The sequence below is a fragment of the Marmota flaviventris genome, chromosome 15 (genome assembly GCF_047511675.1).
Source record: "Marmota flaviventris isolate mMarFla1 chromosome 15, mMarFla1.hap1, whole genome shotgun sequence".
Taxonomy (NCBI): Eukaryota; Metazoa; Chordata; class Mammalia; order Rodentia; family Sciuridae; genus Marmota; species Marmota flaviventris.
In genome coordinates this window covers 651,386-664,717 of record NC_092512.1, presented here as the reverse complement: position 1 = coordinate 664,717, position 13,332 = coordinate 651,386, and the positions used below count along the sequence as shown (strand labels likewise).

Sequence of the window (13,332 nt, the reverse complement as noted above, 5' to 3'; positions counted from 1 at the left end):
TCGTCCCAGAGGACCTCAGCCTTGCCCCTCTGGCCCCTCAGGGTTCTCCCGAGACTACCGCGATGATGTGGCCGAGCGGCTGCTCAGCCTCAAGGACGGCCTGGTGCACCCTGACCCTGCCACCCTCTTCCACACCTGCCACAGCGTAGCCCAGGTACCTGCGAGGCATGTGCCCGAGGAGGAGGGCTGGGGCTGCCTGGCGTCTCTAGGCTGTGCTCCAGCGCAGAGCAGGGGACGAGGGTGGGGACACGTTGCCTTCAGACAATGTGTCGTCTGGCCCAGTCTCGGGCCCACAACTCCCGTGCCCCCAGCGCCTTCCTCCTGAGGCACCATGGGCTGTGCAGAGTGGTGTTCCGTGTGGTGAGGCTGGGCCTGGGGCAGGGAGCCTCACAGCCAGGCCTCCTGCACTGTAGGCTCCCGAGCAGAAGCCCGATGGCCTCTCTTGGTGTTGTGCACATGGCCTCTCTGGACAGCGGAGGGCTGCCTTTGGCTTCTGGCCTGTGCAGGGGCCGAGGTCCTTTGTCTACCTGTCCCAGGCCTTCATCCCTCAGCAGCCTGCACGTGGCTCTGTGGGGGTGTCCCCTTCGCCCCCATCTCTTGTACTCCCTGGGCCCTGTGACTAGCCTGAGCTGTCCTGTCCCTTCCTGCCCCTAGCTTTCCTGGTGGCTACTCGGAGGCCCAACAGGGCTCCAGGGGATGAAGAAGGTTGCCCCTCTGCAGCCCCATGTTGCTGCATTCCTGTGTTCCCTGGGAGGACCCTCATGGGTCTGAGTCTGACAAAGGGAAAAGGAAGGACGTAGTCACCTGCACCCTTTCTGAGGGGAACAGAGACGCAGCAGGGGCCAGGCAGGGTAGTGGGAGCCGGTGGTTTGGCTCAGGCAGCTCTTGCTGCCTCTTGACCCTCCCCTGCTCTCCTCGCCTTGACCTCTGGCCACCTCGTGCCCACAGGAGGAGGAAAGGGGCTCCTGTCGGCTGCTGAGCTGCAGGGGAGCCAGGTCCTTGCAGGGGCTCAGGGGCCACTGCGCAGGAGGGACTTGCCAACCCCTGGGGCCTCCCTGAGTGAGTGGTGTCTGGAGGGGCCTCGCCTCTTGGTTCCGCATCACCCTTTCTAGATCATTGCCAAGCGCCTTCCGCCAGACCAGCTCATCAGCCTCCTGCTGACCATGTTTGAGGGTCTGGGAGACCCCGACAAGAACTGCTCCCGTGCAGCTACGGTCATGATCAACTGCCTGCTGAAGGAGCGGGGCCCCGCACTGCTGGAGAAGGCGAGTGGGCCCGGCGTGGGGGGGGGGTGCAGCTGAGGCTCGGAGGTCCACCGCTGGTGGTCTGGAGGGGGAAGGACCAGCTGGAGGGGAAGGCTGCTGGGCCTGTGGCTGGTCCAGTGCTACATGTGCCTCATTCTGTCACCATTGTCCAGCGGTGGGCACTGGTTGCTCCTCCTGCTTGTCACGGGGGACGGCAGCGAGGGTGCTGCGTGGGCTCCTCTGCAGGCCCCGCCCTTGGTCCTTCTGGGAGGATTCCCAGAGTGGGGTTCCTGGGTCTTGGGGTGGCCTGTGTGACGTCCTGAGGGTCCTCCCTGCTGTTCTGCACGTGGCCGTCGCGTCCACATTCCCGTCAGCGGTGCCCGAGGCTGCTGTGTGGGCATCAGTGCTCGTCAGCTTCTGTTTGTCCTTTTTGTAGTGGCCCCCGAAAGACGTGAGGTCTGAATTTGCGCTCCTATGACGGTGACTGAGGCCGAGTGTCTCCGCGTGGTTTTCGGCCATTTGCCCGTCATCTCTGGAGAAGGCTGACTTGAGCCCTGGCACGCTCTCTGGCCGGGCTTTCCTGGGTTGAGAGGTTCCATTCCAGGCGCAGGACCTGCAGGCGCGGGGCTCGTGCTGTGGGTCACCGTCTTGCTGGGGACGTCCTCCAGCTCCTGCTGGTTCTGTGGCCTGTGCTCTTGTTGTCACCTGCAAGAAAGGGCTTCTGTCTAGAAGCCTTGACCTGCCTTGTCCTCTAGGGGCTTTCTTTAGCCTTGGGTCCTTCTGTTCTGGACAAAGGTAGGTCCTTCCATGGACCTGACCTACCGAGCCAGGTGGTCCTCATGGCCCCGTCAGGGGCAGTGCTGCTGACCCAGCCTTAGCGCCTGGTTGGTCTGCGCCTCGGCCGCAGTCGCTCCTGCAGCTGGGCTCTGGCACCGTGGGCCTCTAGTGCTTCGGTGACCCTCTGTTTTCTTCCCTGCCATGCGATACCCTAGCAGGGGACCTCGTAGAAACCCAGACTGTGTCTGGGCACCTTGGCACACGCCTGTAATCTCAGCGACTCAGGAGGCTGAGGTAGGAAGGATAGCAAGTTCCAGGTCAGCCTCAGCAACTCAGTGAGACTCTGTCTCAAAATAATAAATTCCAAGGGCTGAGGATGTGCTCACTGGTAGAGCCCCCTGGGTCAGAGGAGCAGGGCTGGGAAGGCCACTGGGGCCAGCTCGGCCTGCTGTGGGCTGGGGGTGTGCACTGGGCGCCCAGGGAACTTGAGAAAAGAGGAGATCCCAGTTAAAGCTGACCCCTGGGAGGGCAGGTGCTGCTGATGGGACTGTCTGGGAGGTGCTCAGAAAGTCAGACATGGACAGCCGGGCGTGGTGGCCACGCTGTGAGCAGAGACTTGAGAGGCTGAGGCGGAGGGTTGCAAGTTCCAGGCCAGCCTCAGCACCTTAGTGAGACCTTGTCTCAAAATTAAAAAAAAAAAAAGAGATTTAGAGGACTGAGGATGTAGCTCAGTGTAAAGCACCTGAGTTCAATTCCCAGTGCTAACAACGTGAAAAAAAGAAAGAAGCAAGTCCGACACACAGATAGTACGTGGCCCACTCCCAGGTACACACATCCCCAGGAGAATGAAGACGGGTTCACTCAAAACCTTGTGCAGAAATGTTCATGGCAGCAGCACCTAAATGTCCATGTCAGTGAACAAATGGACAGTAGCTGGACCTTGGAAACAGCCCCACGTGAAGGAAGCCAGACATAGGCCACGTGCCGTGCAGCTCTGTTGACCTGGAACATTCGGAACCAGCAGACCACAGAGACGGGGGGCTGGGGGCTGGGGGCTGGGGAGGGAGTGGGACTCTGCTGTGGGCAGTGTTCTCGAGTGGCTCCTGGACTGTGTCTCCACGAAGCTCTTCGTGGAGTGGACAGAGAGGTGAGGGTGCTCTGCAGGGGTGCACGGCGAGGGGAGGACCCTCCGCCAGGCTGGTGAAGATCCATGAGCCCAAAAGAGCCCGGAAGGTTGGGGTACAGCCTCCACCGGGCAGTGGGCTGCAGCCCTCACTCAGGGGGCAGGGTCTATGCAGGACCTGGGTGTGTGAGGCGTCCTGGGGCTGTGAGCGGACAATGAGTGTGGAGGCCAGCCATCCCCAGCCTCCACACCAGCCTCCACAGCTTGCCGCAGCCCTGCACGGCCTCACCGAGTGTGGACAAGCCCTGCTGGCAGCTCAGCGCCTCCTCCAGGGGCTGGAGGTGCCCAGTGGCAGAGCACAGGAGGCACACAGTCAGGAGCCCACATGCTGTTCCAGGTGGGACCCTTGGGCCAGCCAGAGTCCACCGAGCTGTGGCAGCCACCTGTCAGGCACAGGTGCGGCCAGAGGAGAAGGGCCCAGCAGTGCAGATGCCAGGGGCATGCCAGTGCCAGGGAGCTGCCACCCAAGCTGGGGCCAGGCAGTGACTGGGCCTCCCGAGCCTCGGCAGTGGGCAGCACCCAGCCTGTCGGCTTCCCGCCACACCTCTGAGTGTCCTTGTTGGCCAGGGCAGGCCCTTCTTCCTCTCCAGCTGCTCAGGCCATTTGGTGAGTCCCTCTGCCGCAGCTGGGAGGTGACCCAGCCTGGACAGTGTGCTGCTGGCCTGCTGTGTGCTTTCCAGCGGCCCGACCTTGGCGGTGGGGCACGGCACTGCAGAGGCTGGAGCAGAGACTTGCCGGCCAGCACCCCTGAGCCTGGGGACCCACCATGATGGGGCTGCTGGGACCCACCTGTCCATGTTCCCCACTGTTCACTGCTCTGGGCCGCAGCAGGACCCTGCAGACCCTGGTGGGTGTGTCCAGGTCCCACACCCCTCCTTTCTGAGGCGCCGTCGTCCTCTCCTGTCTTCCCCGGCCCCCAGCGCGCCGCGGAGTCACACGAGTTGGGCCTCCAGAAGTCTGTGGGCCTGAGGGGCCCAGCAGCGTCCGCTGTGCCTCCTGGCCCGCACCTGCCCTCCGCGCCTCGTCGGTCCCTCTGCCGTCTCCCTTCCCTTCCTCTGTCCTGCTCCTGGTGTTGGGGTGGACACAGGCCTCGTGGGCAAGTGCTGTCACTGAGCCCAGCTCAGCTGCTCTCCCCATGGAATCCGCTCTCCATCTACTGGGACCACAGGAGCTGGCCCTGGGCCAGCAGCTGGACGCTCTGGTTTCCAGGGGCTGTCCCCCACAGCCAGGCTGTCCTTGTGGCGTGGGCCTGACCTGGGTGTGCCCTCATCTGTCCTGGTCTGTGGCCTGACCTCCACGTCTCCCTCCTGTCCTGTCCCCTCTGCAGGTGCCGGAGATCGTGAGTGTGCTGCGCTCCAAGCTGCAGGAGACCCAGGGAGAGCACATCCTGCCGGCCGCCCAGCACGGCCTGTACCTGCTGGCCTCCCAGCACTGCGCGGCCGTAGTGTCCAGCCTGCTGGGCAGCCCCCTGCCCTTCGACAGGTACCCAGCGCCGGCGGGCCCTTAGGTGGAGCTTTGTCGACCAGCGTGGGAGGTCCTTCCTGTGTGGCTCAGGGCTCGCTCCCCAGCCCCCAGCCTACCTGTGTGCCCAGCTCTTCTGAGTGGGTCCTCAGGCCCGGGCCGTGGGGACGGGAGTCCTCTAAGACAGGCCTGCCTCTAGGCACTGTGGGGCTGTCCCTCACAGCCGCTCAGGGTCTGGCTGAGGCCCTTCCCAGGTCCGCCTGGCTGCTAGGGCTCCATCCAGCTCCCCACTGGGCCGGTCCTGGCCCTCCTCTGTGGCCCCGGGGCTGCCCGCCAGCTCTGACTGCCGTGGCTGCTAGAGGCTGGTCCGCAGGCCGTCTCCGTCGGGCCATCCCTGGGAACAGCCTCCCGTGGCCATGCTCACTTTGGGTCCCTCCAGAAGCTGAGGGACTTGTGTCCTCACAGGACATTCCCCAAACTCACCTCCCGGCTCCTGACCGCAGGCCCCTGAGCTTCTCGAGGGCTCGCTGGCCCTGCCTCTGGGGCCACTGCACCCGGGGCGCACCCGTGAGCTGCCGTGCCTGGTCCTGGCTGCGGTGCTGACAGGGACAGCCCTGGGCCAAGGGGTATCGTGCCTGTGTCCCTCCTGTCGGTGTCACCCTGAGTCACAGCTGTTTCTGACAAGTGCCTTGAAGGCGGCCAGGAGCTGTGCTCTGCCCCTGGCAGGCGGGTGCGCCCTGGCGCCTGCCCCTCGCCAGCCTGTTGTGAGAACCCCACCAGCAGGGTCTCCTCACCTCTGCTGCTCCCATCCCACGGTTAGACAGGGGACACTGTTGCTTCGAGCACAGTGTCCTGTGTGGCTCAGGGCTCCTCCCCAGCCCCCAGCCTACCTGTGTGCCCAGCTTTTCTGACGGCGTGGCATTGCTCTTCTCGTGTGTGTGTGTGTGTGTGTGGTGCTGGGGTTGAGTGCAGGTAAGCACTCTACCACCAAGCTTTCCCCCAGCACTTCTCACGTTTTATTTTGAGTCAGGGTTTTGATGGCCTCCAACTTGTGGTCCTCCTGCCTCGGCCTCTCAAGTCACTCTCTTGTGCAGTCTTCATTTAGTTGAACTTTACTGCATATTTACCACTTGGCTTGCTCTTTTTGCATTTCTTATTCCTTTTTCTGTGGGGGTGTAAATATGTGCAGAGGGCACGTGTGTCCTGGTTCCTTCTGTGGTCACTCCATGCTGGCAGACCTCAGCACCCCCCGCCGGGGGCAGAGACAGCATCTAGCCTTCCAGGGCCCTAAGCACTGCTCAGGCACGTCCTCCTGACAACTGAGTGCCTCCTCGCTGCTGGCTGATTGCCCCACCTGAGATTCCGGGAAATGGGTGGGACAGAATGGATGCCCCTGTCTTCTTTGCACCATGTGTGGCTGGGGGCGCTGGGGGCAGCTTGTTCTTCAGGGCTGTGTCTTGCGCAGCTCACTTTCCTGATTCCAGGTGGTGGACATCTCGGGTTGTTTGTAGTGTGGAGCTTTGAGGGACAACCATCTTTCATACCCGCGTATCTCCTGCAGGGTACGGGTGGGGTGGCTGTGGGTGGTCAGCAAGCTGCCGAGCAGGCCAGCAGCTGGGTGTGCACCCTGCGGGCCAGGAGTGGGCTTCCCGTCTATAAAGGTCAGGCTCAGGGCCTCCGGGCCTCCCCCACACCCTGGCACCTCCTGGCTGGCCCACTGCGTACAGCCCTGGCACAGCCCAGGACCCCTGGTCCAGCTGGGCCTGGCTTCTCTGAGCTGAGCTGCCCGGGGACTGGCCTGTGCTGTGGGCGGGTCCATGCACCCCGCATGCTCTGTTGCTCCTGGCTCTGGGATCCCCACCACTTGCCTTCATGTCAAGTCTGACTTCCAGCATTTCTTTGGCAAGAATCCTTGAGTGACGAATCCACTTATGTTTACTTGAAGGTGTCTTTGGCTTTCCTTATCATCATCATTCCTACAGATTGTGTATTTTTTTTTTTAATGTTTATTTTGTAGTATTTGGCGGACACAACATCTTTGTTGGTATGTGGTGCTGAGGATCGAACCCGAGCCGCACGCATGCCAGGCGAGCGCGCTACCGCTTGAGCCACATCCCCAGCCCCAGATTGTGTATTTTTGATACCGGGGATTGGACCCGGGGCTCTCTACCACCAACCTCCATCCCCAGCCCTTTTAATTTTTTTAGTTGTAGTTGGACACAGTACCTTTACTCTATTCATTTATTTCTATGTGGTGCTGAGGATCGAACTCAGCGCCTCACACGGGCTTGGCGAGCGCTCTACCGCTGAGCCCCAGCCTCCCTTTTTACTTTTTATTTTGAGACAGTCTTACTGAGCTGCTGAGGCTGGCCCCAGATTTGCCACGCTTCTGCATCAGCCTCCCAGGCTGCTTCTTTGGTTTCCTTTCGACTTTACTATATCTTCAGGGTTTCTAGTTCCCATTAGACATTCTGAACTTTATAGTGATCTCTCTGATCACAAACTTGACTGATTCTTCTGAGTCCGAACACCTATATCCGTGAAGGCGTGGGACTCTTTCGGCTACCCGTGACATCCAGGTGATCTCCCGTGCTGCCTCACGTCCCTGTGTCCTGGTCCTCTGTGACCACGAGCTGCTCCTGCACCCTGCCTCCCTGAGAGGCTGCTGTTTCTGGCGGGCCCCAGCAGTGCCTGCACCCTCTTGCCTCTCACTGCCCCTGTTTATGGACCTCTGAGGTCGAGGAAGGGGGGAGCTCACTTCTCAGGTCAGGATGCTGCTTGCCATCTAGCTGGAGCTGAGGCTGCTGTATCTGAGCACTGGGGAGCCGGGGGCTTTAGTGCTGCTGGGCAGAGGCCCAGCCTGGGTGCCAGTGCCTGTGGTTCATGGTGAGCCTCCTCTCGCCTCTCCAGCCACACCTGTGCCCTGTGGCGGGCCCTGGCCGTGCAGCCCAGCCTCACCACGCAGGTCCTGGAACTGCTCCTGGAGAAGATGAGCAGGGACGTCCCCTTCAAAGAGAGCCGGGCCTTTCTGCTGGGCAGCAGCCCTCACCGGGTGGCCACACTGCTGCCCCTTGTGGTGAGTGCGAGCTCCAAGGGCACCAAGCTCCCCACCCCACAGGGAGGCCTAGGCTCCCGCAGGCACCTGGCAGCTGCATGGGGGCTCCAGGGCTGCAGGCGCCGGCCCAGGCTCGTAAAGCCTGGCAGGTGTCGGCCCCCAAGGGAGCCCGTGTCACGTTTCATCCTGTGGAAAAAATAAGCCAGCCTGGCCACATTTTAAGCAGTAAAGCAGCTGTGGGAATTCCTTCCTCTTCCTAAAGGACAGAGAATGGGTGACCCAGGCCCCTCCCAGGGCCACCATGCCTCCTGTCCCGGGAGCCACGCTGCTCAGGACCATCCCTGTGGTGGCCCTGGGATTCCTCCTGCCTTCCTCTGGCAACCCGAGACCTCTGTGGAGCCCATGCACATGGGTGCATGCCAAGGGGCGGAGGTTTGTGGGGCCCTGGGGTCAGAGAGCAGAGGTCGCTGTGTCCTAGGGGTTGCGACCCTGCTGGGGCCCCTCCCCAGGCCACCTGTGCACTGTACGAGGTCCTGTCTGCTCCTGCCTCGGGGACTGCGGTGCTAGAGCTCTACCCCCAGCTGTTGGTGGCGCTGCTGCTGCGTGTCAGCTGCACTGTGGGCGTCCAGCTGCCCCGGAGCCTGCAGGTCAAGGAGAGGAGGGGCACTGGCACAGCCCCGGCCAGGAGCCTGGAGCCCTGCAGGTAAGGGCTGTCTGCTGTGTGCTTTGGAGGCAGGGAGGGTAGCCACCGTGCCTTCTGCCTGGGCCTGAGGGGAGGGTCCAGGAGAGTCTGCTCCCAGGGCTGGCACTGCCCATCGGTGCAGGGTCGGGCCGTCGTCGTGGTGCCCAGACACCTTTCGTGCTGGGGGTGAAGGCCCCCGTCTGCAGTCCCCTGGTCTCATGTCACCTGTGCAGACAGGACTGGGGTCGGCGCTGGGTGGGGACAGGAGTACTGCAAGCCCGTGCAGCAGTGCTGACCATGGGTGGCTGCCAGGGACTTCGCAGGGAGCTGCCTGTGGTCCAGGTGGGCCAGGATGTTACTCTCTCAGTGGGTCGGTGGGGGGTCTCTGGGCATGGCCTGGAGCCTGCATGGAAGGAAGCTGCCCTAGCAGAGCAGCCTCAGGGTGTGCCAGGGGCTGAGCAGGAGTGGCCAGGCTGCCCTGGGCTTTGTGCAGCGCTCCTGCCCAGCCCCTGGGCTGTTAGGGGTTGGGCTCTGCCATCTCTGTGGAGTGAGCCCTGAGTCTGAGGGCAGGTGACCAGGGGCCGGTGAGGCAGAACCAGCCAGCGGACTCGGGGCTGGGCTGCGCTGTCCTCAAGATCTAGCAGCATGTGTCTCTCTCGGGCTTGCCGGTCCTGGTCCTTGGGGTCATTTCTGGGCTAGCATGGGGACATTCAGGGTTACCAACAGTCTGAGCAGTGGAAGAAGACACTCCATGAGGCAGCCTGGCAGTGCCACGTGAGCCTGGACTTTGGCGAGCCCTGGGTTGCCATGCCCCCACCCTGACTGCCCTGCCTCCAGCCCACCCAGGTGTCCAGGTTTGGGTGGGTACCTCAGCCAGGGACACATGGAGGGGTAGCCTCAAGTCACCCAGCACCACCTCCAGGGGCTGCTCAGCCTCAGGACCCACTTGTAAACCCAGCAGGTGTGGGTGCCAGGGCTGGCTTGGTTCCCTGAAGACCCAGTGGAAACTGAACGGGAAGGAGCAGCTGCTGGCCTGGCCAATCCCGGGTCTGGCATGCTGGACTCAGCTCCGCCTGGGAGCGTCCGGGAGTCCTGGGCCCCAGACATTTGCAAGGCCTGGCTGACAGGCCATCAGCTCACGAGCCAAACGAGGATCCTTGAGCGGGAGCCGGCTGTCTCCCTCAGGCACCCCGCTCCTGGCTCCCTTGTGGCCCACGGCTGGCCCTGTCCCATGTGGACGGAGGTGGGGTGCTCTGCATCAGCTGGTGTGGCTCTCTCTGCCTGTGGTCAGTGCAGGCCGCTCCATACCCAGGGCCCAGGACCCCCAAGCCCAAAGACCAGACCTCCCTTAGAACTGAGGACTCCTGGGTGCCTACTCAAGCACCCCCCCACACCCCGAGCACACAAGGCCCTGGTCCAGCTGGTGGCCAACAGTGAGCCACCTCAGGATGTCCCCAGGGAGGTGGCTGGGCTGGGAGGAAGCTCCAAGCATCTGCTTCCTCGCGGAGCCTCTGCCTAGGTTTCTAGGCCGTGGCTCTCCAGCCCGACCCAGGGTCCTTGCCCCCAGGGGCTGAGAGGGCCCCACATGCGTGGGCTGGCAAGGCCTGCCCTGACGCTTCAGCAGTGCCCCTGCCCACCCGGCTGCACACCTGAACCCACTGTTCCCCACACCCCGCACAGCATAGTCCCCAACACAATCACAGCCTATCAGGGTAAACACAAGGCTTTTCAGGCCCAGCACTTGGCAAGAGGTGACCACTGTAGTGGACAGGCTGTCACAGACATGGTGTCACCCATGGTGGGTTCCTCACACTGCCCTCTGGATGTCTGCCCCCAGGGCAAGAGCTCATGGGGATGCCTCTCGGACTCAACCCATTGTAGGGCCTAACCTGAGTGGCCAGTGAGCAGAGGAAGGCAGTGGCATGGGAACCAGACCTCTGCGGGGATGGACTGGTCTGGGCAAGACCCCAGGCCTTAGTGAGGATGCTAGAGCTACCTGCAGAGAGGGCTTACTGGAGCAAGGCCCTGGGGATTGTGGTCTCGGTCCCATTTCCCGCCGGCTGCTGGCCCGTGAGCCTCAGGTCTTCTGCAAGAAGCTGGAGAGCCAGAGATCTGGCCCAGCGCCCCGCCTGTGACCCCCAGCACTGGATGCCTCTCTGCCAGCTGCTCCAGCACTGGGGCCATTTTCTGCTCCCTCACCTGGTGGCCTTGCTTAATCCCTGGGAGTGGGGCAGAGGCCCAGCCTGCCATCCCTATGGAAGGCCCTGGAGTCTCCCAGTGTGGACATAGCATCTCACAGACATGAGTTACCCAAGGCCTTTGAGGGGCAAGAACTGGCTGTGTGCAGGTCCAGACCTGGGGCCGCTACTCTCATGGCCCAACAGTGGCTTGGCACATCACAGCAAAGGTGCTTGGGAGAGGCTGGAAGCTAGATGTGGCCTCTTCCGCTGTCCCTGCTGCAGTTATGGCTGAGGAATCCAGAAAGGCTGGTTGGCCAGGTGGCTCAGCCTGATACGAAGCTCCCCACCAGGCCAAGAGATGAGGGTCTTTGTCTCAGGCCCTGCATCCAGTCATGCTGGGCACCCAAGGACCTCCCAGCAGTCCTAGCAGTCTGCTCCCTAAAGGGTGGACTGGCAGGCGTGGGGGCTGGGCAGCCCTGGAATCCCTTCCCGTGTGTGCGCCTACAGGGGGCTGCACGCAGGCTCAGCTCCCCAGGCCCCTCCTGGCCCTGGTGGGCCCTGGTGGGAAGAGACACACAGACCCCTGTGCCCCGGGCGGGGCCCACCGGGCAGCTGAGCCTCACACCCCCACAGCTCTGCAGTGGACGCGCTCCAGGCCCTGCTGCTCCGAGGTGGCAGCCAGGACGTGGCACAGTGTATGCAGTTGGAAGGGGGCTGGGAGCTGCTCAGGACCTCAGCAGGGCACGAGGAGGGGGTCGCCCGGCTGGCCAGGTAAGCAGGCTGAGTTCTGTTCAGGGGACATCCGAGGGCCTAGGACCCCTGGAGCTGCCTAGGAGGGGCATCCATGAGCCAGAAGAGGAGGCCGTGGGAGGGGGTGTCTGAGAGGAAGAGCTGGAAGGCTTGGGCAGGGCTGCCAAGAGTCCTGGCTATGCAGGGTGAGGGGTGAAAGCGCCCTGAGGTGCACGTGAGTGGACTGGACGGGGCCTGTGGGCTCCAGGCAGGCTGCTTCAGCCTCTGAACCCCTGGGGGCCTCCCTCCCCAGTGCCATGGCCCGGTGTGCAGGGCCCCGGCTCCCCCTAGTGGTGAAGGCGCTTGTGTGCACACAGAACAGCCTGTACGAGATCCAGAGAGTCACCTCCACTGCCTTCCTGGCTGAGGTAGGACCCTGAGGGAGGTGGGGGTGGTCGCGACTTCCTGCTGGGCACTGGGGAGACACCAGCTCTGTCTCATAACTGAGTAGGAGCCCACAGGTGGTGCTGCCTCCCCAGCCCCTGTGGAGCTGGCTCACTCTTCCTGGCATGGCCCGTGGTGGGCCCAGCCCATAGACTGGCAGACAGAGCTCCCCAGGCCCTTGGTGGCCACTGCCTTGGTCCTCCTCAATGACCGTGGAGGTTAACACTTTGGCCAGGCCTTGGCAGTGGAAGGCCAGGGTGGCGATGTCAGTGCAGACCTGAGGGAGGAAGGGGATCCCCAGCCTGTCCTGGACCCCCTGTTCTGCTGTGGTACTCTGGTAGGAGGCAGCAGGTGGTCACGGTGCCTCTGCCCCTAGCTGCTCAGTAGCAATGTGGTCAATGACCTGATGCTTCTGGAGTCCTTGCTGGACAACCTGGCAGCTCGACAGAAGGACTCAAGTACCAGTGTGCGGAGACTGGTGCTGCGTGGCCTGGCCAACGTGGCCTCTGGCTCCCCGGACAAGGTGGGTCCAGCAGGCCGTGGCTAGGGTGTGCAGATCCAGGTGGAAGTGGACAAGGGTGGTGGCTGTGTGCAGCTGCTTGGGGCTGGGGGACAGTGCCTGCAGGGGCTAGGGGCAGAGCAAAGGCTGAATGCAGGGTTTCCAGGTGCGGGCCCACGGCCCCCAGCTCCTGACAGCCATGATCAGCGGGCTGGACGACGGGGATGACCCACACGGCCTGGTGGCCCTGGAGGCCATGGTGGGCCTGGCTCGACTGCTGGACCTGGTGGCACCCTGGGACCTGCACCTGGTGCTGCTGCACACAGTGATCCGCATCCGGCCCTTCTTCGACAGTGTAGGCCAGCCACGGTGGGGTTGGGCACTGAAGCCAGCGTTCATGGCCCCCGGCCAGTCCCTGCCACTTCCCCATGGGTCCCCCGAGCCATACTTCCACCCGTCACTTAGGCCCCAACAGGTACTGTCTCCCCCAAGCCCCTAACAAGGAGTTTTTCTGTGGCAACCTGAGTTCTCTTCCCAAGCCCACCCCCTACATGGGACAGGAAGGATGGCACCTGACAGGGGCCCATAGCTGCAGGCTGCAGGAGGGCCAGGGGGAGGAGCACTGTAAGGTGACAGGGCAACACCTCCGCCAGGAGAAGGTGGAGTTCCGAGAAGCCTCCATCCGCCTCTTTGGGCACCTCAACAAGGCCTGCCATGGGGACTGTGAAGAAGTCTTCCTGGAGCAGGTTGTGGGCGGGCTGGTGCCTCTGCTGCTACACCTGCAGGACCCTCAAGCCCCTGTGGCCAGTGTGAGTAGCCGATGGGGGAGGGGTGGGGCCTGGGCAGGGTGCAGGGCTCAGCGTGGTACCCTGTTAGGCCTGCAGGTTTGCCCTGTGCATGTGCGTCCCCAACCTGGAGTGCGAGGAGCTGGCAGCCACCTTCCACAAGCACCTGCAGGAGGGACGCAGCCTGCACTTCGGGGAGTTCCTCAACTCAACCTGCAAGCACCTGGTGAGATGGGCACCCGGGGGAGGCCCTGCCCGGGGGAGGCTGTCCACCCTTACTGCCTTGCCTGCCT

At 63.0% G+C, this 13,332-nt stretch overlaps 1 protein-coding gene across 7 annotated transcripts in view; it reads left to right on the top strand.

Annotated features, from left to right (window-relative positions):
• The window catches only part of Mroh1 (maestro heat like repeat family member 1), a 74,336-nt gene that overhangs the window by 60,125 nt on the left and 879 nt on the right, over nucleotides 1–13,332 (top strand). For 5 of the 7 annotated variants that reach the window (XM_027951444.3, XM_027951453.3, XM_027951426.3 and 2 more), the window contains 11 exons: nucleotides 42–154; nucleotides 1,113–1,265; nucleotides 4,532–4,686; nucleotides 7,576–7,741; nucleotides 8,230–8,423; nucleotides 11,216–11,353; nucleotides 11,625–11,739; nucleotides 12,132–12,278; nucleotides 12,421–12,609; nucleotides 12,908–13,063; nucleotides 13,131–13,265. In XM_027951444.3, the coding sequence (XP_027807245.2) occupies nucleotides 42–154; nucleotides 1,113–1,265; nucleotides 4,532–4,686; nucleotides 7,576–7,741; nucleotides 8,230–8,423; nucleotides 11,216–11,353; nucleotides 11,625–11,739; nucleotides 12,132–12,278; nucleotides 12,421–12,609; nucleotides 12,908–13,063; nucleotides 13,131–13,265 (1,661 nt within the window). Of the gene's footprint in view, nucleotides 1–41; nucleotides 155–1,112; nucleotides 1,266–4,531; nucleotides 4,687–7,575; nucleotides 7,742–8,229; nucleotides 8,424–11,215; nucleotides 11,354–11,624; nucleotides 11,740–12,131; nucleotides 12,279–12,420; nucleotides 12,840–12,907; nucleotides 13,064–13,130; nucleotides 13,266–13,332 lie in introns of those variants that run through there. The other 2 variants (XM_027951463.3, XM_027951474.3) reach the window with 2 other exon arrangements.